General features: G+C 45.1%; 1 protein-coding gene across 9 annotated transcripts in view; it reads left to right on the top strand.

The window, feature by feature from the left end:
* efcab11 (EF-hand calcium binding domain 11) overlaps positions 1 to 22,117 on the top strand; it is a 55,402-nt gene extending 33,285 nt beyond the window's left edge. For 6 of the 9 annotated variants that reach the window (XM_047821464.1, XM_047821465.1, XM_047821456.1 and 3 more), the window contains one exon: positions 15,589 to 15,780. In XM_047821464.1, coding sequence (XP_047677420.1) covers positions 15,589 to 15,683 — 95 coding nt within the window. In that variant the 3' untranslated portion in view covers positions 15,684 to 15,780. Of the gene's footprint in view, positions 1 to 15,588; positions 15,781 to 21,897 lie in introns of those variants that run through there. The other 3 variants (XM_047821466.1, XM_047821462.1, XM_027157065.2) reach the window with 3 other exon arrangements.
* The last annotated feature ends 1,269 nt before the right edge of the window (positions 22,118 to 23,386 follow it).

Consider the following 23,386-nt stretch of genomic DNA (forward strand, 5'->3'; position numbering starts at 1 on the left):
TTCCTTTCTGAATGGATGTAATTAGCATGCTAATGAATGAATTGCAGTGCAGGATCCCTCAGCTTTTGCTCCGGCGAGCGGCAGAGCCGCGAGCGCTCGGTGCTAGCCGCTCTCTCTTTCTCGTAGCTGATATATAAAACCTGTAATCAGATGAGACAAGAGCTCAATCAGCTGTGTTTTTCTCTAGCAGGGCCTGTTTACCCCCTCTGTGCCATATCCGAATTTCCATTTGTGCTGAAAATGTAAATATGGTTGAGAAGAAGGCGGCGGTTAACACGAGGCCAGGGGCTTGTTTGGGATGTTTAGCATATCCATCATCGCCTTTTGTGGCTCTAATTCTCCATTGTGACCCGGCTTGTCAAGGCTTTTTATTAGGAAATTGTGCTGTTGTCTGTCCCGTTCAATCCAATACCGCTTTCAGTACTGTAGCACCTCTGCCGAGTAGAGACGAGAGCCCGAGACGAGGATTCCACACGCTCACAGCTTTAACTCTATACTGTACAAATATGTAGATTCAGGTTTCTATTTAAAACAGACGTCACGCTTTTAGCGTAAATAATTGATCGGTAAAACTTTTCCATCACCCTAGCACAGGAAAGGCTTTTTATTCCTTCTTCTAGAGCATTTTTATTGATGACTAACCTCCCAGACCCTGGTGTATGAGCTGTTTAGGGAAGTCTTTTAACACTCACTGTCTGACAATTCAGCAGGATTTGTCTTGGCAGATCTGGCAACCCATCACACGTCGTAAACACAAGCATCGGTTCGAAACACATTAAACAGGACTTCTGTGTCATTTTCTGAACAGTAAAGAATCCACAGCCAACCTCACATACAGTATAATAAACAGTCGGAACAACAAATAAGGTGTTCTGTCTGTAGATTACGCTTTTTCTACACGTCTCTAATCGTGTAGCAGTCAGATCACGTCAGCCGTATTAATGCCCTCCGTCCCGTATACTCGTTTTACATAAAAGCCTCAATTTAATTATGACTTAGTTATCTAACACGTTATTGTATCGAAGTTTCCTTTTTAGTTCTAAGCTCTTTGATATCTCCGCGGTCGAGTTTCTCCGCTACGTCGAGACGTCTTTTAAGCCGCAGTCCGCGTTTCACACGGTCGGCGTGTCCCAGGTTTGGTCTTTGTAGGAAAACGAGTAGTAACTTCAGTTGTCAGTGCGTCACCGCTCCGTGTCGTGCCTCATCCTGGGTTTTATTAGTGGAGAGAGAAACGCAAACAGACTCGTCATAAATCGTACCGGTGTTAATTTTGTGTGCTAGTTTAATTAGCACAAAATTAATTGGTGTTTGTTTCATTTTCCACCTAATTCTTACCTTCTTTAGCGTCGCTCACATTGTCGAAGGAGAGAGAGAGAACCCGTACCCCTCCCTCTCAGACAGTGAGGCCAATTTTGGCTCTGGGATTCGAACCTGTGAATACTGAACGATTTTCTGTTGCACCTCCTGCACTCCTTAGCATTTTTAATGAGGCAAAAGGTGTTGAGACCGATTTAATAGCTTCTCAAGTATTCACAAAAGAAATCGAACTAACGATTATCCCACACTGTCTATTTAGCAGTTTTTTGTTTTTTTTTAAATAAAGTGTTCAGGGATTCGTTAAGCAGCACATAAGTGCCTCGTTCGTGTCCTTACCCTACAGCACAAACTCTTGGGAACCTCGACGCCATCTTATACGGACCGCTTTTGCGTTTCTTTTTTCAAATCCCCACAATATAATCGACGTATTTTTTTTTTAGCCGAGGCATTTCTCGGAATTCATCCGTCGCTCAAGATGTTCCGATGTTCACTCGGTCCAAATATTTATCGCCGCTCTCGTCCTCGTCCGAATCCCAGCGTCAGCGTCTGAGACGACCGCGACTCCCTCTGTCTGAGCGTGTTTGTGTGTTTACTTTTTCTGTTTGACTTGAAAAAGAAATGCCATGTGTTCTTCCAGAAGAATTGTGGGACAGCAGTCAGAGGGCATGTGTAATGTTCTCCCGGCGACACGAAGGCCTTGATGTCGCTCTCTGGGGCGCCTCAGGTCCTCTTCGCTCCCTTTCAGTAGATCCTATTCCATTTGAATTCAAGGACACTTTGATTTCCAACAGATGCTCATTCCAGAGATATAGATTTTTTTGCCTGTTTAAAGATTTCGGCATCCCTGACTTTTAATGGCGTTGGACCTGAGCCCGAAGGAGCACCGCTGCACTTTTTATTTTTTTTCTCGGAGAGCCATTAGAATAAAATGTAATATATCCACTCGCCATTAAGTCAGATTAACTAGATCAAACACTCGACTCTCGGAGAGAGAATGGAGTATCTGGTGCTTTCCTGCAGCTCCCTCCATCAAGAGGAACCTCCGAGTTCTTTTCTGTAGTCGTTTCTCTCCGCTTGTGCAAATGATTAGGAAAGAGATTATCTCAATAGCATTTGAGTCGAAGTCAGCTCGAATTTCCATGGCGTTTATTCAGCGCTTTGCACAAAGCGCCTGCAGAAATCACACATCTTTTTTTTTTTTTTGTGGGTGTACACAGAAACAAAAGGGAAAACCAAAAGGAACAAATCAACACTGATATGTCCAGGGACTGAAGCTAACATCCAAGTACGAGTTGGAACCGTCAGCTTCCGAGTGGTGCAACAAAACGTCTGATCATCGGGAGTTCTTTCATTACACAGTTTTTTTTGGTTTTTTTTTGGGATGCTTCCATGACGTACTCAGTCAGACGTATGAAATGGATGAGACTCCACACGAACGTGTCTTATATCTTATGTCGGGTTTTATATTTTGAACTGAAGACGGGATGTAGTGTTTTACAGGAATCCATTTTCTGCCTTTAGACTTCTAATATGCCTGTCTGTATTTCTGACAGAATTCAGAAATGAATCTTCTCATTTTATTGAACATCTCTGTGGTTTAATTCTTTCTCAGCATCATGTGGCAGATTGCCGTGTATTTGCTTTAAACATTTTATTTATTTATTTGTTTGTTTGTTTGTTTGTTTGTTTAGTATTAATTATTATTATTATTATTATTATTATTACTATTATTATTATTATTATTATCGATGATGATGATTATTATTATTAATTATGCTTATTATTATTATTACTATTATTATCATCATCAATAATAATGATGATGATGATAATAATAGTAATAATAATAATCATCATAATTTTTAATAACAATAATTATAATAATAGTAATAATAATATTAATCATCTTTAATAATAATAATAATAATAATAATAATAATAATAATAATAATAATAATACTTTTCTCACATTAGCTTGGGTTGTTAGTTGTTCTTCTCGAGCTCTCGAGTGCCCTCCTGATGGTCGTGTCATGAAACCCACGGGTGGCAGGACACCCTTATCCAAAAGCATCGGCGGTCCTCATCTTTGACGCCCCCCCACGCTCACATCTCTGATCTCAAAGACCCACATTGTTCCTGACATTTACTGCAATGCTCCACATTTGAATTTCCTCCCCAGCATGTGTTGACTTTTTGAGGGGGAGGAGTGAAACGCCGGCACGAATGTGTGCAGACAATGGTGCGAATTAGGAACGCCGACCGCCTCAGAGGCAAAACGGTCCCGGAGATGGTGTTTAACATGGCGTGCCCATTGCACGGTTCCCACGAGACATCTCCGACTTCACAGTCTGTTAGTAGACCATTGGAGGACGTCGCCTAACTTCTATCTTCTCGACTTTGTTTCAACAGAACACTCGGGGAGATCTTTCAGCGTCGGAGCGATGCAGGGTGGCGTATATCACCACTCAAAGCAACAGGAGTGCATTTCCACTGCTGTCTCTGAGCTAGTGTCTAGACAGCAAAGAGAAATCGAATTAAAAACACAAATCCCCATCAGCACAGCGCATTCCCATTGATTCTGACAGAATCGCATGTGGCGCCTCTCAGTGGGCCTCCTTAAAACATGAAGAGCTTTCATCCAGCGGTGTGTGACAAAAGAAATTGGGGCTCGGTAAGGAAGCAAAGAGGCATATTTCATGACACAAATGCAAGAGAGCTCCTTCCCTTCCCTGCTCATCCACATCCACAAGAACACAGGACCAGCACGCCATCCTTCTGAGGGAAAAAATCCTGTGATGTGTGAGATTTGAATATGCAACTGGAACACAGCTGGAGCATGGCGTGTATCTTAAGAGCGTGTTGAATAGTGCACAAGGCTGCAATTCTAGGCACACGCCAGGCAGCGAGGCCACAGAGATTCCCCGCTCTTTATATTTGATTTGGTATTTCAGCTCCCCTCAGGTGAGCGAGATGGAGTGTTAATGAAAGGAGCGTGGAACCCTGGTGTCGTCCCATCAACCCACTGGCCCGGCTCGGGCGGCCGAGCCCCAGTCCTCGGCACTGCCTAGCACGACGCCATCCTTACCTCCTCAATAGCGGGGTCATTTCATCCCCAGCAGGGCTTCCTCACATGGTACCTCATTTCTGCTCTGGATTTCTCATCTGCGCCCAACACGCACTTCACCACTGGGTTTTTTAAGCTTTTACACTTGATTTAGAAACATGGCACTCTGCCAGGCATGATGAATGTGCTTTTGATGCTTTGATTTGCTCATTTAAAGGCTAAGGCTGTGTTTGTACGTGTCACTTCTCAGGGATCTCAGAGCTCCCACCGATGATCCGACTGACGACGGAGCTCGTCGGTTATTTACTAAAGCGTTCACGAGTTAGTTCAGTTTAGCATGCGAGTAACCGGTTCTAACGCGGATCACCAGGAGTGCTGGTGATGACGGTGGAAATAAAAGCATCCATGAGGCGTTGGGTCTGGTGTTGAACGTCAATGATGGGCATTTCAACCTTACATGTAACTAGAAATGGATAAAACATACAGTATGATGGATGATATGTAATGAATAAAAATTCGAATTGTTGCTGGGGTATAAAAGGAATCGGACATTTTTCGGGACCCTTAAATCCACACGATTATTCAAAACGATGCAAATGAGTCAAAGCCCCGAGCATCTCCGGTTTTCAGGAACGCACCCTGCTTTCCCAGATATTCTGCAGCTTGGCATGAAGCAGCAGGTGGTGTCCCTCCGGGGACAGAACATAAGATTGATTACTCCGGCAGTCTAGATTTCGCCTCCTTTGTGTCCTACGTGCTCTGTGTTCCGAGCCAGACAAAGAACAATACTGGCATGGTACCATTCAGTACCGCTGGTTTGTATCAGCGCTCATTGCACGTTCTGTACGGTTTGTATAGGTGAATGCTGTCGCTTGTCAGCGTGGAGACGCGCATGCCATTAAAGAGGCTTTATTGTGGAGGCTCGAGAAGAAGTGCCGTGAGAAGCTAAAGAATCAGAGCGTTTGAATAGAGCCAAAGTGTCAATAGGCAAAGGAGGAGGAACGAGTCGGTCTGAAAAGACTACAGAAAAGACCGTGTCTCTCTCTCTCTCTCTCTCTCTCTCTCTCTCTCTCTCTCTCATTACACCGATTAAACACTGAGGAAATTTCACGACGAGTCTGGCATTTTGTAAAGAGCTTCTACCTTTTTTTTCTTTTTTTTTTCTCTTGTCTTATAAAGTAGGATAAATAGTCAAGGAGCATAAACACAGAATCTCCTGGAGCAGATGATGATTGAATATCAGTGTCTCTGAAATAAGACCAGGAGTTATTATGAAAACTCCCGAAAACGACAGCGCCGCCAAACCGAGACGGCGGCACACGACGACTTTTCAGGACCAAACCCGCACTCGTCGAATAAATAAATCCTGTCGTACTTAAAGAAATCCTTGTTAGGTGTTTCGAGACCAATGGAAGCTGCAAAAATTTATTTGCCATCCAAAGCCTTGGAGCAAACACCATTCGTTTGTGTGGTAGCGTTGCCAGATTCATAATCCATTTACCACCTGCAAACCCTGGCCTTCACACCACCTCAGCCTCTGTTTGGCCCACAAGCTCCTTGAAGATGTCTCCCAGACGTCTCTTTTAATTCCCTTTAAAAACCTGCCTCCTCAGTAACTAGGATGTGTGCAGATGTGAAAAGGCGCTGCGATCTCTTATTAACTAAGCATGAGAGTCTTCGAGTCATGAGATGTGCGTGGCGTAGTCATCAATCTTTCCACCCCGTGAGCACATTCTAATTTATAAGTGCAAGCTACGCGTTCGTGGCTTTGTGCTGAGAACGTGTCGGTGCGGCTCGACGCCGTTTTCCGCGTCCAGCATCCCTGTACCTTACAGTATATCTTTGTATTCTTGTGTATCAGCGCACACACGTGTCTGAAGTCCATTCTCGGTTCTGGACATGTGGGAGCGCTTGTGCAGGCTTGGCAGGCTACGTGTTTGGCTGTTTGGCTCGTTCGCTCTCTAGAGATGTGCAGCTTTGTTTTTTCTGTCCGATCCTGCAGGATGTTTTAGAATAAAGCTGGTCCCTGATGGATGGATGGATGGATGGATGGATGGATGGATGGATGGATGCTGAGCAGGTCTGCAAATGTGCTGCAAAAATGGAACAAAGATGCTGTGTGTTGTTATAACGATTAGGGATATCAATTCGATTTAACGAGTTAGCGATATGAGTGATATACTGTAACGCCAGACGGACAGCGTGAACGTTAGCGAAAATACACAATCGAGGGGAGGGGGGGGGAGAATTAGCTTTTTTTTTTTTTCAGCCGTTTTAATTCCCTGGCTGTCTCGATAAGAAAAGGTTTAGAGAAAACGAAGAGAAAAACAAAGTGACTTCATACATTCATACACTTTCTTTGGTTATTTGTGTACGTATTTAAAAAAAAGTGACGATAAGAGAGCAAATGGATCGTGAATCGGTTCTTCTGAGCTCTTAGCGAAAAGGTCATGAAGCCAGACGCAGTTTTGAACAGTGACAAATCTATTCATTTATTTGCTGACCGGCTTTAAAACACTCACTGTTTATCGAGTCTTGTTCTTGGCTCACAGGAGAGGAAGCTGATGTAGAAGCCTCTGTTGTCGTTTATCAGGTTTTTGTGCATTCTGAGATACTTTTCTGTTCACCACGGATGTAAAGAGGGATTATCTAAGTTACCGTAGACTTCCTGTGAGAGTGAAACAGTCTAGACATTTTCCGGAAAATATCAAACGAACAACATGTTACGTTGGGGGTCACGGTGGCCTATTGGTTAGCACGTTCGCCTCAGACCTCCAGAGTTGGGGGTTCGATTCCCACCTCCGCCTTGTGTGTGTGGAGGTCACATGTTCTCCCCGTGCCTCGGGGGTTTCCTCTGGGTACTCCGGTTTCCTCCCCCGGTCCAAAGACATGCATGGTAGGTTGATTGGCATCTCTGAAAAATTGTCCGTAGTGTGTGTGTGTGTGTGTGAATGAGAGTGTGTGTGCCCTGTGATGGGTTGGCACGCCGTCCAGGGTGTATCCTGCCTCGATGCCCGATGACGCCTGAGATAGGCACAGGCTCCCCGTGACCCGAGAGGTTCGGATAAGCGGTAGAAGATGAATGAATGACCGCATGCCCCCAGACATACAGTATATACACCTCATTGCAACTCATGTGTTGTGTGTATATAAACATTTATATAGCTCTGACACTATAGGATATGTGATATTGTATCACTGTTAAAAAGCTTTAAGTCCTATTTAAGCCTTCTGTCGACCGTCTCTGTGTGAAAAGATCAGCGCAGAACGGCAGATTTGTGACGGTGTGTGTGTTTAGACAGGATAATGTGTATATGCTCTGGGGTTAGACGTATAGACGCAGGCGTCGTATCGTGACTCCTTTGTAGGCTCAGCAGGTAGCACGAGCAGGTGAAAGGCAGCCAACCGTTACAGCGCCATCAATATAATGTCTGGAGGCTAAAGGCGGCGAAGAAATTTCTGCTGCACATTTCACAACTCTCGCCGATGCTTTCAGAGGTTGCCATGACAGCACTGAGCTCGGATTTTTAACAGAAGGAGATTTAGTTAATCTAAAAAAGAGGCTGTATAGCCGTAACATCTCTCCTGTGGCGAGTCGGCTCTCCATCGATCAGCGGTGAGAACACGGTGACGGCAGATCACACCCCTTCTCCTGGCAGAGCGGATGGAGGGAGGGAGGGGGGCGGAATGAAAAGCAGAAGCGCTATGAGAGATGTGAAGCGTCCCAATTAAGACACAATCAGAGCACGGCTGAGCGGCGCGATTGCTCTCCCACAGGCTCCCAGTCTGCCGAAGTGGAATGGTTTCATCTGTGAGATAGTCAGCGTCTTAGATTGCCCGTGTGGTCCCCATGCCATACTGCCATATGCAAACCCAACAAACCTCCCACCGTTTTAATTTGCGGTGATGAGCCGGAGAAACGCGTCCAATCACTAAGCGTCTGTGATTCATTCAGCTACAGAAAAAGTGAACGGAGCACACACACACACACACACACACACACGTGCCCTCGGCAGGATCGGAACAATCAAAGGACAACGAGGGTCATGCGATGATACGTGAGACGCGCAGTCTGTAACAGAGGATTCAATCTCGTCTGAATGTGCAATTTGATATAAAGGGCGGAGTCGATGCAAATGCGCCTGAAAATCACTTCGGGAGCAGAGATCGCGCATGTAAATTAAAGTCTTATGGAGTCGACCGCAGAGACGGAACAATAAAACGCACCCTCTTATGTTTCTTAAATAACCTAAAGGCTATACAGCGTAGAGACATCACATTCACTTATCCGAACTACCTCGGGTCACGGGGAGCCTGTGCCTATCTCAGGCATCATCGGGCATCGAGGCAGGATACACCCTGGACGGAGTGCCAACCCATCACAGGGCACACACACACTCTCATTCACTCACACACACACACACACTACGGACAATTTTCCAGAGACACCAATCAACCTACCATGCATGTCTTTGGACCGGAAACCGGAGTACCCAGAGGAAACCCCCGAGGCACGGGGAGAACATGCAAACTCCACACACACAAGGCGGAGGTGGGAATCGAACCCCCAACTCTGGAGGTGTGAGGCGAACGTGCTAACCACTAAGCCACCGTGCCTCCCTAAACATAATAATAATAATAATAATAATAATATGCTTAATTCATATAGCGCCTTTCCCAAGCTCAAAGACGCTTTACAAGGTACAGTATTTCAAGACAAATGAAATATCGTGTAACAAACAAATATATTCTTATAACTTAGCACCTGTTATTCCGTATTAAGAAAACAAGCTGCATCTGAAACATTTACACGCAGCTCCCTCAGTGTCGTGACATTTAAAACGTCTTAAACACCTCAGTATGTTTTATTTATATCAGATGAATAAAGTTACAGTTTCTTATTAAGTATTCACGACCGTCCCATTTTTTATCCTCAAAAAAAAAAAAAAAATCGAGAAACCAAACACGTCATGCCGCGAACTCAGAATCTTCGAGCATATCCCAGGACCAGATGTTGCACCTCTGTTTTTCAGTAGCTGATATCGTAGATATACCGTCTCATAGCACAATTTGGACACATGCTCCAAGCCATAAGACTCAGCACACGGTGTTAGCATGAAGAGGTTATGCGAGTGGAACTAGCCAAGCAGATTTTTTTTTCCCTCAACTTTTCTGCAGCGTCAGTACGGGAGCTAAGTGCACTTCCTCTGACAATGACAGAGTAGCGTTCGGTTTTCGCCATGCCTCTTTTCCCACCGCTCCCTTCTGAAAAAAAAAAAAAAACAACAACGAAAAAAAGGAAAAATCAGGCAAACAGCACTCAGATTAATATAGCTGTGCCTCTGGTGCTTGCTGATGATGTCATTACCCAGTTCTGTCTCCTGGGAAGACTGCTGCGTCCTCCCGTAGGGAATTCTGGGACACAGAAACCAGAGCAACACATTTCCCAAGTAATATTTATCTCAGTTAAGGTTGTCCAGCACATTTTTTTTGCTGAGGACACGTTGCCCAACACAATCCCCCCCCCACTCACGGGTTCCTTCCAGATTCTTCTCATACGGAATCCGGCGAGCTTTCAGAAGACTCGGCGCTCCCGCTTCCGTCTTTACTCCAGTTCCATCTCGCCTGTGTCAAATGACACAGATTACAAATCTATATTTATAATGTCGCTTTTTCAATTTACGTGAAACTGGAACTCTTCATACTCTGCTGGAGCACCGAATCCTAGCCCGAGTGCTCGGTTATCATACGGCGATACGATACGAGTCATGCGTATTCGTTCCTAAAGGATGATCCATAATCGCTTTCCCCCTTCACTGAACTTCGCAGCTCGTCCGTCACACACGGGACAAAAAAACATGCTTGTCAAGAGAAAAAGGAATCATCTGTCGAATCAAACCTGGAGCTCTTTTGCATGTTTTGTACTTTTTTGCCATCAGAAGAAGAATATTTCCATGTCTCTATCAGTGGTGAGACACCTCCACAGCGATGGACAGAACATTCCTGACCTTACTGTTTGCAATCGCTGGTTGTTCTTACTAGAGGGATCATCAGGAAAAATAACCAAACGGCGCATTTACGCTCTCTGACCTGATCTGAAGGTTGTGTCTTCAGAACAGTTATTACCTCATTAACCACTCCGTATATATCAGCTGACACACTTTAGTTGCCCTGCTGATGACTGAACAGCTTATTTCTCCACTACGCATACTGTAGCTGACAGTTTCTCACCGGGATTCAAACTCACAATCTCCTGACAACAGAATGAGAACTTTTTACTTAAAACAATAATCATTCATTCATTCATTCATTCATTCATTCATTCATTCATTCATTCATTCATTTTCTACCGCTTACCTGAACTACCTCGGGCGTCATCGGGCATCGAGGCAGGATACACCCTGGACGGAGTGCCAACCCATCGCAGGGCACACACACACTCTCATTCACTCACACACTCCGGATAATTTTCCATAGATGCCAATCAACCTACCATGCATGTCTTTGGACCGGGGGAGGAAACCGGAGTACCCGGAGGAAACCCCCGAGGCACGGGGAGAACATGCAAACTCCACACACACAAGGCAGAGGCGGGAATCGAACCCCCGACCCTGGAGGTGTGAGGCGAACGTGCTAACCGCTAAGCCACCGTGACCCCCTCATCAGGAATCAGTTGGTAATAAAAAGGTTGACATTCAGCACTGATCACCGGAGCGCATTTAATTGACACCGAAGAGGTCCAGCGTAGTGACACTCGTTGAATGACAGCGTTGTGGATTTGATGTCTGGCGCAGCCCAAAGATTCAGCAATGTGTGTGTGTTTTGTGTGTTTTCACTCAACATGGTAAAGACAGCGGGGACAGCAGAGCCCCTCCAGCACTTTTACCGATCTGACAACTTTCCAGGCGACTTGACGTGTTGCTTCAGTGTTAATATCAGACCAGTCAGTCAAACACGCCGCAGCCACCATCGCCGCTTAATCGGCGCTTCAGCACACGCCATCCTCATCACACACACACACACACACACCAATCCTGCGTTAATCCCAACATTTTGTGATTATGGACTTCTGACAGCTCTGGAGCACCGGATGGTGATTTCTGATGGAACAGCGCAGGGGCTCAGGTCTGAGGACGTCCCAGCGGTCCTCCTCCGCAGGGAGGGCCGCGTTCGAATCTAATTACGTCCTTAGTGCACAACCGTTTGAACGAGATTCACCAGCACGGAACGGGAAAGCGTGATTTTCCACTTACTGGATGCCTAATGTTGTTTTAATTCTCCTCCCTGTTGCTACCAAATTTCCCTCACATCTGCTGGGTTTGCACTCCATCAGTCTGCTGCTCGGAGTAATAGAGAAATCACCTAGAGAGAGAGCGAGACCGGAAAACACACAAGCTCCCGAAGAAGATCCTCACACTCTGGATGGGAGACTTTTATTTATTTATTTTTCTTTCTAAGCCTCCATCCACATCGATCCTGCCTTTAGTTACACCGTCCGAGTTAATTCCCAGCACGGACTCACGGGCTTATCAAATACTGCAGCACGATGCTCTCAGATCCGTGCGATAACGTGCTGGCTGAACAGGAAGAAAGATCCGACGAGCAGGAAATAGGAGATTTCAGTTCAGCTATTTATTCCATGCAGTTTAATCTGTGCAGGAAGTGGGCAGTGAACGAATGAAGAAAAAAAACGCTCTCTAACATGCTCTTTCTTTTCCCACACTGATGCAATTGCTCGTGCATCATCTTTATCTGCTCGTTCATCCTCGCTCATCTGACGATGTAATCGAGCGTCTGCTTTCTCAGTGAGCTGAGCTTTATAGAAATGGCTCTGGGAGCGTGTGATAAGTCTGGACACTGACTCAAGTCACTTTGAATTTAGATCCAGACATGTAAAGGCCCAACATGCTGATGTTTATCTCCATATCTCTGCATACTCTATTGCCTCTTTTCCACCGGAAAGAACCGGGTGCTGGTTCAGAGCTAGCGCTGGTGCTGGTTCAGAGTCGGTTCCACTGGTGAACCTTCTAAGAACCGGTTTGCCTTTCCACCGGCTAGAGAGCATCACAGCGCCGAGTGTGACGTCACTGTATACGTGTCACGTGTTCCAGCGATGTTAGCGCAGCAGCGGCAAACACAAACACGACAACAATGGCGGATGTCGCTTTACTGTTAATGCTCATGGCTTTGTGAACCTACATCCGCATCCAAACGCGGCTAATAAAACGTGTACGTGCGGCTCCGTGTAATCTGTATAAACGGAGGTTGTGATCGATAAAGTACATACCGTTATTTTATCGTTAACACAGAAAAAATGTAGCCTTAGCATGTAGCTACCTACTATCATGTGTGCTGATAATGTATCATATCGCGGTAAAGTAAAAGTGTATTAAACATTAATATACTTAAGGTATATTATCAGATGCGCTAACAGTAGCCCCGCCCACAGCTCCTGACGCAAGCGGTTCTTAAGTCTAGATCAGCAACGTTTTGGTGCTACTTAAGAAGCACTTTTCCTGGTTTGGAGCCGGTGCTTTGGTGGTCGAAACAGAAAGAACTGGTTCTAAATTAGGCTCCGAACCTGCACTCGAACTGCCTCGGTGGAAAAGGGGCAAATGTCCTAGTTAATGGTGCTTGCAAAGCAACATTCTTGTTATTGCGCCGGACACGTTTTCGGCGCCTAACTTGTCCCGCAGCTTTTGTCCTAGATCCATGAATGAGGTGTCAAATTGACTGGCTCATTGAGGAGAGGTGTGCTATGACTTTTATAAGCGATCGGAATTCCGGTACAGAAGCTCAAAGTGGCTTTTTTCCCCCATAGACTTCCATTATAAATTTTGGAGGTTTATAACTCGGCAAGTTTTCGAGCGATTTACACCAAACTTGACCAGCTACTTTAGGACCTTACTCTGGACGAAGATGTATTTTCAGTAGCAACTTTTGTCCAAAAGTATTGACACCCCACCGGGTATTCACGCCCCCAAAATAAGCACAACATGGACATGTCATACTGTATATCAAAACACTCAGCCCGATGAGGGGAACTGACGTCACGTGTAGACCCGCCCCCAAAATAAGCAAAATCAAAACGTAAGCACAACATGGACATGTCATGTATCAAAACACTCAGCACGATGAGGGGAACTCGCCACGTGCAAGCACCATTCACATTTTCTTCAGGAAATGTCCAGTCTAGTTCTGACCTACTCTTCTAAGACAGCCTGGACTTTACACACACATACAAATTAAGGAACTTCGGCGACTGATCAATTTAAACTTTACACGAATAGCAAAATATTTTGGAAAGCGTTGCGGTCATGAATCACGAGGCTTCATGCAAACCGAGCCATAATTGAGTCCCATTCTAACTACAATCTCACAATTAGTTCCACAAATGTTGGCACCCTGCAGGAAAACAAATAATCATTTCAGCTTAAGCATCCACACAGCGTCCAGTTTCAGTGATTCAGCTCCAGATTTTACGGCAACTTGAACCAGAGCTTTAAGTTTGCGGTATCATAATAAACATGCCGATATTATACACAGTCAAAGATATCTACTGTATGTTTCTGGGCTGGTTTTAGAAGGTACTTCTTACAGACAGCTTGTCGTTACAGATGCGGCATCATTCTTTTTTGTTTTTTTCCCTACAGTACTGAATGCAGTACTGAAATCTTCTTCACCTCGAACGTGATTACGTCGTCTTTCTGATCAACGTTCTGTGAAACATTCTTTATGGCCCTGATTGGGCTTAATGGTATTTTTTTTTTTTTAACGGCTTCTGTCTTTTATATCCGTTTTATAACATGTGCAGCCCAAACATGACAAAAGGTCAAAGGCAACAATACCGAGAACTAGAATGTACATTTAGTGAAGAAAATGTGAATGGTGCTCACACGTGGCGAGTTCCTCTCATCGTGCTGAGTGTTTTGATATATGACATGTCCGTGTTGTGCTAACTTTTTGATTTCAGTTATTTTGGGGGCGGGGCCACACGTGTCGTCACCTGAATACCCGGTGGGGTGCCAATACTTTTGGACAAAAGTTGCTACCGAAATAATACTTTGTCTGGAGTAAGGTCCTGAAGGAGTCTGTCGAGTCTGGTGTAAATCGCTCGAAAACTTGCCTGAAGTCGATGGGGAAAAAAAGCCATTTTAAGCTTCCGTACCGGGAATTCCGGAATTCCGATCGCTTATAAAAGTCATAGCACACCTCTCCTCAATGAGCCGGTCAATTTGACACCTCATTCGTGGGTCTAGGACAAAAGCTGCAGGACAAGTTAGGCGTCAAAGTTTTGTCCGGCACAATAACAAGAATGTTGCTTTGCAAGCACCATTAAATATGTGTAAGGAAAGAATGTGTAACATTTTTATTCATTCATTCATTCATCTTCTACCGCTTATCCGAACTTCTTTTCGGTCACGGGGAGCCTGTGCCTATCTCAGGCGTCATCGGGCATCGAGGCAGGATACACCCTGGGCGGAGTGCCAACCCATCACAGGGCACACACACACTCTCTCATTCACACACACACTACGGACAATTTTCCAGAGATGCCAATCAACCTACCATGCATGTCTTTGGACCGGGGAGGAAACCGGAGTACCCAGAGGAAACCCCCGAGGCACGGGGAGAACATGCAAACTCCACACACACAAGGCGGAGGTGGGAATCGAACCCCCGACCCTGGAGGTGTGAGGCGAACGTGCTAACCGCTAAGCCACCGTGCCCCCCAGATTTGTTCTATATTTCTGAATAATTCTCATGAAAATGACAGAAACTAACAGCACCACAGGCATTTACAAGATTGATACTGATTACTATGACAAGTATCGGATTTAAAGACAGGGTGCCTTATTGAATTTGAGAAAAGGAAACCGAGTGTTTATTGGTTTCCGTGTTCTCCGTTTCGAGTTAATATCCGTCACCGACAGTCACTCAATACCGCCTTCAGTGTTCGCCTCTGTTGAAGTGTTTTGTTGTTGTGTGTTGGTGGCATTCTGGCTCTTTCCCCGTGTTTCAGGCTTCCGTGCACTCTCACTTAAGATCCATCAACTAACAAGATTACGCTCTCGCCTACAGGACCGGGTATAAAGCTTTATCTGCTTCTAAAGCTGGAAATAACCATCAGGCCTGTTATAATATGTTGGGCTGGGGAGAGTTTTCTTTGTGCAGTCAGTAACTGGGTGACATTTCTCTCCTGACAGACATGTGGACCACGACTTGGATGGACACATCAGCTTCAAGGACTTCAAGGACGTTATGGGTTATGGGCTGGCCAACAGCTGAGGCGCTGTGGTAAAGCAGAGGGTCTGTGGGAACAGCATTTAGAGCTCATATGCTCATGTCTGGAGCTGCCTGGTTTTAAAAAAATAAAAATAAAATCACATGTACAGAAACACGTCCATTTATTTAAATGAGCTCAAATCACAAAATTTTATTCCGATCACGTATCATTAAAATATTACCACAAATTTGCATTTTACATTTCATTTTCCACACCTCCAGGGTCGGGGGTTCGATTCCCGCCTCTGCCTTGTGTGTGTGGAGTTTGCATGTTCTCCCCGTGCCTCGGGGGTTTCCTCCGGGTACTCCGGTTTCCTCCCCCAGTCCAAAGACATGCAGGGTAGGTTGATTGGCATCTCTGGAAAATTGTCCGTAGTGTGTGTGTGTGTGAGTGAAAGAGTGTGTGTGTGTGTGTGTGTGCCCTGTGATGGGTTGGCACTCCGTCCAGGGTGTATCCTGCCTCGATGCCCGATGACGCCTGAGATAGGCACAGGCTCCCCGTGACGCGAGAAGTTCAGATAAGCGGTAGAAAATTAATTAATTAATTAATGTTTCATGGACACAAAGCCCTGTGCCACAGGCTCCCCGTGACCCGAGACACACACAAGGCGGAGGCGGGAATCGAACCCCCGACCCTGGAGGTATGAGGCGAACGTGCTAACCTCTAAGCCACCGTGCACCCTCGAGTTAAATACATTTAAGAAAAAAATACAAGGCTCAGAAACTAAGCCCAATGGTTTATTATTATCTATCATCAAAGATTTGGAAGTAGACAGTTAGGTTGTTTTTTTTTGTAGTCTTTCGCAGGTTATCACCTCCTCTCACTTCCCGACAGTCAGCGATGAGCCATTAGTGAAGTGCACTCCGGCCTCTTTGTCGAAAGGCAGACGAACTTCAGTGCCTGAGAGTCGGGATTGATGATGAGCTTTGATGTCGTATCGATCCGGTCGGTCGCGAGGCCGTGCCGTGTAATAGGCACCCGTTTCTATTGTCCGGTCGTCTTACACGCTGCATTAAGGATAAACCCATCCCGCCAGGTCTAATTCACTCGCTCCACTCGCTCAGTTCTCACTCAAATCAACACGGCCCGTGGGTCCAAGCCGAGCGCTCCTCCGTTACCACCGAGTGCTCTTCAGGTATTTCCCATTCGCTCCTGTCTACCTGCCGTTCAGTCACTTCAAAGCCCTTTACGCAGCACGTCGAGCACCGGATGTCTTCTAATCCTTCTCCACTAAATCCATTTGCACCTGAGAAACAGCCGCTTGCTTTCTACTCCCGAATACCAGCTCTCGTAATCAGATTGCATTTTTAATCAGTTTTGCACAAAAACGCCGCTGTGCAGCCATTAAGAAAAGGCCCAGGCGCACTCGTGCAGAGGGTTTTATGCCGCTCTCGTTACACACGATTACGGAACTGTAAATACTTGTTTGTGTTTCGCCGAGATTTACCGCACTCCCATCTGAATAAAGATTAATTTGTTTTTGTAATCAGTCCCAAGTCCTCGTCCGTACGACGCGGCTCACGTGCGCGAGAGCCTGCAAATCCACCAGGGGCTCGCGAGGCAGCGAGCGAAGAAATGGACTTGTGAGGGAAAAAAAAAAAAAGGAAGTAATCAAATAGTTTTTAATCAAATACGTGTTTAATCCACACACGGCTCGTTCTCAGCGATGGGCCGCCGTTCAAAAAATGATCAGCAGAGAGCTGGTTTAATCTTCACCTCCTTTTTGAAACTAATTAAGTGAATCCTGACATTTAATTGGTGTGTGTGTGTGTGTGTGTGTGTGTGTGTGTGTGTGTGTGTGTGTGTGTTTGTGTGTAAAATGGCCAAGGACAAACCCCCTACAGTAACAAGCATGGCGTTGTGTTGCAGTATAAGTCGCGGTAATGAAAATGAAATGTGTGAAAGATGACGGCTCTTTTTACTGCAACTGAGAAACTTGAACTTGTGAAGACATCAATTCTACGGCTGACGGCTACCGGAAAGATCCAATGAAGCCCAGAAGTGATTTAGTCATCACAAGGAGAAGAGACAACCAGAGAGCGAGTGAGCGAGAGAGAGAGAGAGAGAGAGAGAGAGAGAGAGAGAGAGAGAGAGAGAGAGAGAGAGAGAGATGCTGAGTGCTTGGACTGCAGTAGATGTTGGGGGCTTTATAGCTACTGCAGTAAAACGATAGCTCACGTGTGTGTGTGTGTGTGTGTGTGTGTGTGTGTGTGTGAGATGAGGGAAAGGATGATGAATCAGCATCACATCCTTGACAATATTGTACACTATATATTCTTTCTATAGGCTGAAGCACATGTAAAGCAAACATGTACAGGGTCAGTGACGCCGCATCCGAGCACAAACGTGATGTGTCCTACTGAAGGAAGTTACATGCCCACTCCAAACCAGCTCCCACGTTACGCAGGTGTATAAAAAAGTGTGTGTGTGTGTGTGTGTGTGTGTGTGTGTGTGTGTGTGTGTGTGTGTGTGTGTGAGAGAGAGAGAGAGAGAGTGAGAGAGAGACAGAGAGAGTGGGAGAGAGAGAGAGAGAGACTGGGAGAGAGAGTGGGAGAGAGAGAGGGAGAGAGACAGAGAGAGAGACAGAGAGAGAGAGAGAGGGAGAGAGAGAGAGAGGTAACGGAAAAGAAAAAGGAGAAAACAGAGGATGAAATATCATTAATCAGCCTTGACAGATACAAATGAGGGACCTTGCTCCCCTGCTCTACCTGCTCTCGGATGCACTGAGCGAGCGAGAGGGAGAGAGAGAGAGAGAGAGAGAGAGAGAGAGAGAGAGAGAGAGAGAGAGAGAGAGAGAGAGAGAGCGAGCCCACTCAGTTCTCTATCCTCCGTCAGATGTTTAAAGTGACTCTTGAGGGGAACAGTTGAGAGACACCCGCAGTGTCCGGCTAACTGAGTAATCAGGACAGGAAGTGAACTCAGGTCTACGTTTCATAACGGAGTGTTAATTGACGGTGCGATTGACGGTGCAGGACACCTCAAGCATCAGTTAGCAGAAGCCAATATGTTACGTCTGGGATGTTCTGACCATGTAATAATAATGTCATGCTAACGTTATGACAAGGTACGTACACCGTTATGAGATCATGTCTGTATTGTGCCAGTAAAGTGTCCTTAACATTTGTACAGCTTTAGCTAGAACACATCTAAAGTAGACCGACATACGTTAACGTGATGGACGGTAACTCGTCAGATATGTTCATTAGGATCATTTAGGATAAGTACGTTCAGTGAAAGATGCTCGTGACGAAGTGAGTGAGGTTTGAACTCGTAGTGCTGTTCAACACAATTATATCCTGTTTCATTTGTTTGTTTTTTTATCCGTTTATGATTACAGGGCTTTGTGTCCATGAAACATTAATTAATTAATTAATTTTCTACCGCTTATCTGAACTTCTCGGGTTCACGGGGTGCCTGTGCCTATCTCAGTCGTCATCGGGCATCGAGGCAGGATACACCCTGGACGGAGTGCCAACCCATCACAGGGCACACACACACACACACACACACACACACACACACACTACGGACAATTTTCCAGAGATGCCAATCAACCTACCATGCATGTCTTTGGACCGGGGGAGGAAACCGGAGTACCCGGAGGAAACCCCCGAGGCACGGGGAGAACATGCAAACTCCACACACACAAGGCGGAGGCGGGAATCGAACCCCCGACCCTGGAGGTGTGAGGCGAACGTGCTGACCACTAAGCCACCGTGCCCCCCCCACTCTTTACCTCTGACTGTTACAAAGCTCTGACACCGGAGACTCCTTCACCACATACAAACATCACATACAGTACAAACACGTTTCTCTGTACAGAAAACTTTTCGTACTAATTTACAAATTTAAAGCAAAGTTTTGGGGATTTAGCGTTCAGTAAAATCTATTAGATAAAGACGGATAACCGACGAAATCGCCATAACTGACAAATCCACGTTCACTTTTCACGCCTTGGTTTAAAAATATCCCTTGGAGCAAACGTTACTCACGAAGCAGTCGTCACTGACAAATGTTAACTGCGTCGCTGAAATTCTGAGGTGCAACGGGCATATCGATCTTCCTACGGGGAGCTTATTAAACATGATTTATAGATACATTTCTCTTTCTTACGGCCTTAAGCTGAACTTAGCTGGGCGAGAGCTCTCACGTAATGGAACGGATTCCAGAGGAACAGCGGTGGATTTATTCACACTCTGCCGGACAGACGAAAAGCCCGTCGCCTCGTAAACCCCCCGCCACCCGAGGCGATCACACATCCGACGCGATTGATCCGACCTTCTTTTTTTTCTTTTTTTCTTTTTTTTTTTAATTCCATGCTTTAAAGACATTGAGGATTATTTAATTATTTATTTCCAGTTTTAAATCAGACAGACCTCCAGGACTAGAGTCGAAGCACGAGCGGCGTTTACGCTGCCAGTGAGGATCGTTATTCTTCAAGTCATCGTGGTACTTTATTTCTCCCTTTATATGTATTTTTGTGGAATAACCTTTACAGAGAAGGGAACTGAACGATGTCATTTCATATTTATGAATATTATCGTTCATTTAAAAGGTCCCAGAAACGACACTATTTAAAATAATGTTTTTAAAGCTCCAGGGACTCATTGTACTGTGTTATTCTTTTTATTATACATTTATTATATAATAATAATAATAATAATAATAATAATAATAATAATAATAATAATAATAATAATAATTGTCATAAATGTACTCCAAGAATCAGATTGTGTGGATTTTTTTTTTAAAAAGAAAGAAAATTATCATATCATATCAAATCATATAATCCCCCTTATATCAGCGATACTTTGTTATCCACTGTTACTATAGAAACAATGCTTTCATATAAACCTCAGCTATACTTCCCTTCCAACCATTCGGAATCCTGCGCCGTCGGATCCAAATCCGTTATCCGCTTTAATCCTGCCTGCCTATTGTTTATTGTTTAACTGATAATCGAGGAATCGGGTAACGATCGTACGATCAGCGCGGGCATTAACGCACTGAGAGTGGATCTGTCAGCAGCACGTAGAGACGAATCGATCGCTATCGATCCAGCTGATCATTATTTCTAGATGATTTATTAATTTGTCTGATGCATGCACAAAGTAAAATGCAGGTACATCATCAGTCAATTAAGGATTTACCGCTCGTTAGTCTTTGGAGTTGCATTAATGAGCCAATTAGTATTTCACTGTTAACAAGGTGGGGGCACGGTGGCTTAGCGGTTAGCACGTTCGCCTCACACCTCCAGGGTCGGGGGTTCGATTCCCAACTCCGCCTTGTGTGTGTGGAGTTTGCATGTTCTCCCCGTGCCTCGGGGGTTTCCTCCGGGTACTCCGGTTTCCTCCCCCGGTCCAAAGACATGCATGGTAGGTTGATTGGCATCTCTGGAAAATTGTCCGTAGTGTGTGAGTGTGTGAGTGAATGAGAGTGTGTGTGTGCCCTGCGATGGGTTGGCACTCCGTCCAGGGTGTATCCTGCCTCGATGCCCGATGACGCCTGAGATAGGCACAGGCTCCCCGTGACCCGAGAAGTTCGGATAAGCGGTAGAAGATGACTGACTGACTGTTACAAGGTGGAGCCTTAAGCTGCCTCCACAGGTGAGATTTCAGGACAGTCAGTAGCATGCAGCCGCTGATCTCCTAAACACACACACACACACACACACACTTGTGCTTTGTCATGTCTTCAGCTCTCAGTGCACTCTCAGCTCTAATTTTATGTGCAAACAGAGCATGACCTGTTGATATCCATATTACAGTAATACAGTTCTTCTGGGTAAATGGCACTGACAGATTCTAAAGAGCCTCTTATCAGCCTTTAATACTCCAGCGCATTAAAAGGTGCTGCTGCTTTTTTCAAGCCTTGAAACATAATTACAGGTACGGAGAGCAAAAAAAAAAAAAAAAAAGGCTGGTTAAGACATTTTTATTTAGCCACCGCTCTGCATGTTTGGAGAGGGAGAAGAGTAATTTCCTCAGTAAAGGTGAAGGTCTTTCATTCATCAGATATGTACAGCTCATTCATTATTTCACGCCGTGTATTCATTCACACAGCGAGCGCCTTCTATTCATGCAGGCTCAAGGACGCACTGTTCCCCGTACTGTAGTTTTACGCTCGTTCAGGATGCCGTATGAAACCCGTCCCTTTGTGGAGCTGTTGTGACTTTTTTTTTTGCCTCTCGAACATGTTACTATTTCCAGACGTTGTATTTACTCTGCAGGCAGAAATAGCTCTCCACACGCAGACTGTTCTCCAAGGCAAAGCTGGAATTCAGCCGTGCAGAGCTTTGGGATTTAAAGGAGCAGTATGTCATTTCTCTGTTGTTCTGATCTTAGCGCCGCATCTCCACCTTTTGTCACTTAACTTCCACTCGTCAAATAACCGACAATGTTTATTTACTACTGTTTCAAACTAAACTCTATTAACTTTAAAACGTATTTTCTGTATTTTTGGTGAATAAATCTAATCTGAAAAAGCTTTTCCTGTCATTGGTTTGTCGCCTGTTTTGTGTTTACACTCCCGTTCAGTGCCGCTCATTGTTATCCTTCCTGTTGATTTCCGTACGCATGCGTTTACCTCGTCCTCCTCTGCGCTGCCCACCTCGACCTCTGACTCCCTGGACTAGAGATCACTCTGTACTAGGGATGTACCGATACCACTTTTTCTCTTCCGATTCGATTCCGATACCGATCCGATATCCGTGTTCTTTTCTACTTTTAAAACTTAAGAATGTAAACAACTCGCTTAGTTATTACGATTATTTGTTTCTGGCAAAGAAATACAAAAATGAAAACACAAGAAACCTTTGTCGGAAGCAAATAAAAAGTGGGCGTGTCCTGTCCCACCCACATATAATGGTTCCGACGCCCACGGATTTCAGGAAGAAGCAGCGTGGACGATGCTGTAGGTAAAACGAGGAATGGAGTTTAATTTATTAGGGCATTCCTCAAGCGGAATGGATTCGACTGGCGGCGCTATTAAAAGTAATAAAAAAAGACATTATGCGCTGAATAGAGACGGTAAATGTGGGTGGGTCCAATATTATTGGTCTTAAAAAGTGGGTGGGTTCAATATTATTGGTCTTAAAAAGTGGGTGGGTCCAATATTATTGGTCTTAAAAAGTGGGTGGGTCCAATATTATTGGTCTTAAAAAGTGGGTGGGTCCTGTCCCACCCACATATAATGGTTCCGACGCCCATGACCACGGGTATCGGATTAGGATCGGTCACGCTCCACCAATACCCGATCCACTCACAATGCTTGGATCGGCGTCGATACCGATCCAAAATATCGTATCGGTACATCCCTACTCTGTACCTATGATGCCTCAGTACAGCAATTTTAAACCACTTAAAACATGCACCTTTAATTCTGTGAGTTACATTTCAGTATTTTCTGCGGATATTAGACCAGCTCATATCTAGCAGTGAGAATAGTTTCCTACATTGTAATGTCATTGCAGATAAACAGGCCATCTCCTCCGTTCCAGTCAGCTCTAATGATGTGTGACTCGGCTGCTGCTCAGCACTTTAGCATGTTGTCAGTTTTCCGCCAAAGGTCAATTATATTAATTCCACTACATGGCCCTACGAATGGGACACCAGTGCAGATTGATTCGGCCTGTCTGTCCGCTCTGTGGTCTGTCTACTGGTTAGTGATTCATGGCACAGGAGCCCACTAATTACCAGTGCCCATGTTCCAGCTGGACT

The sequence above is a fragment of the Tachysurus fulvidraco genome, chromosome 12 (assembly GCF_022655615.1).
Source record: "Tachysurus fulvidraco isolate hzauxx_2018 chromosome 12, HZAU_PFXX_2.0, whole genome shotgun sequence".
Classification (NCBI taxonomy): Eukaryota; Metazoa; Chordata; class Actinopteri; order Siluriformes; family Bagridae; genus Tachysurus; species Tachysurus fulvidraco.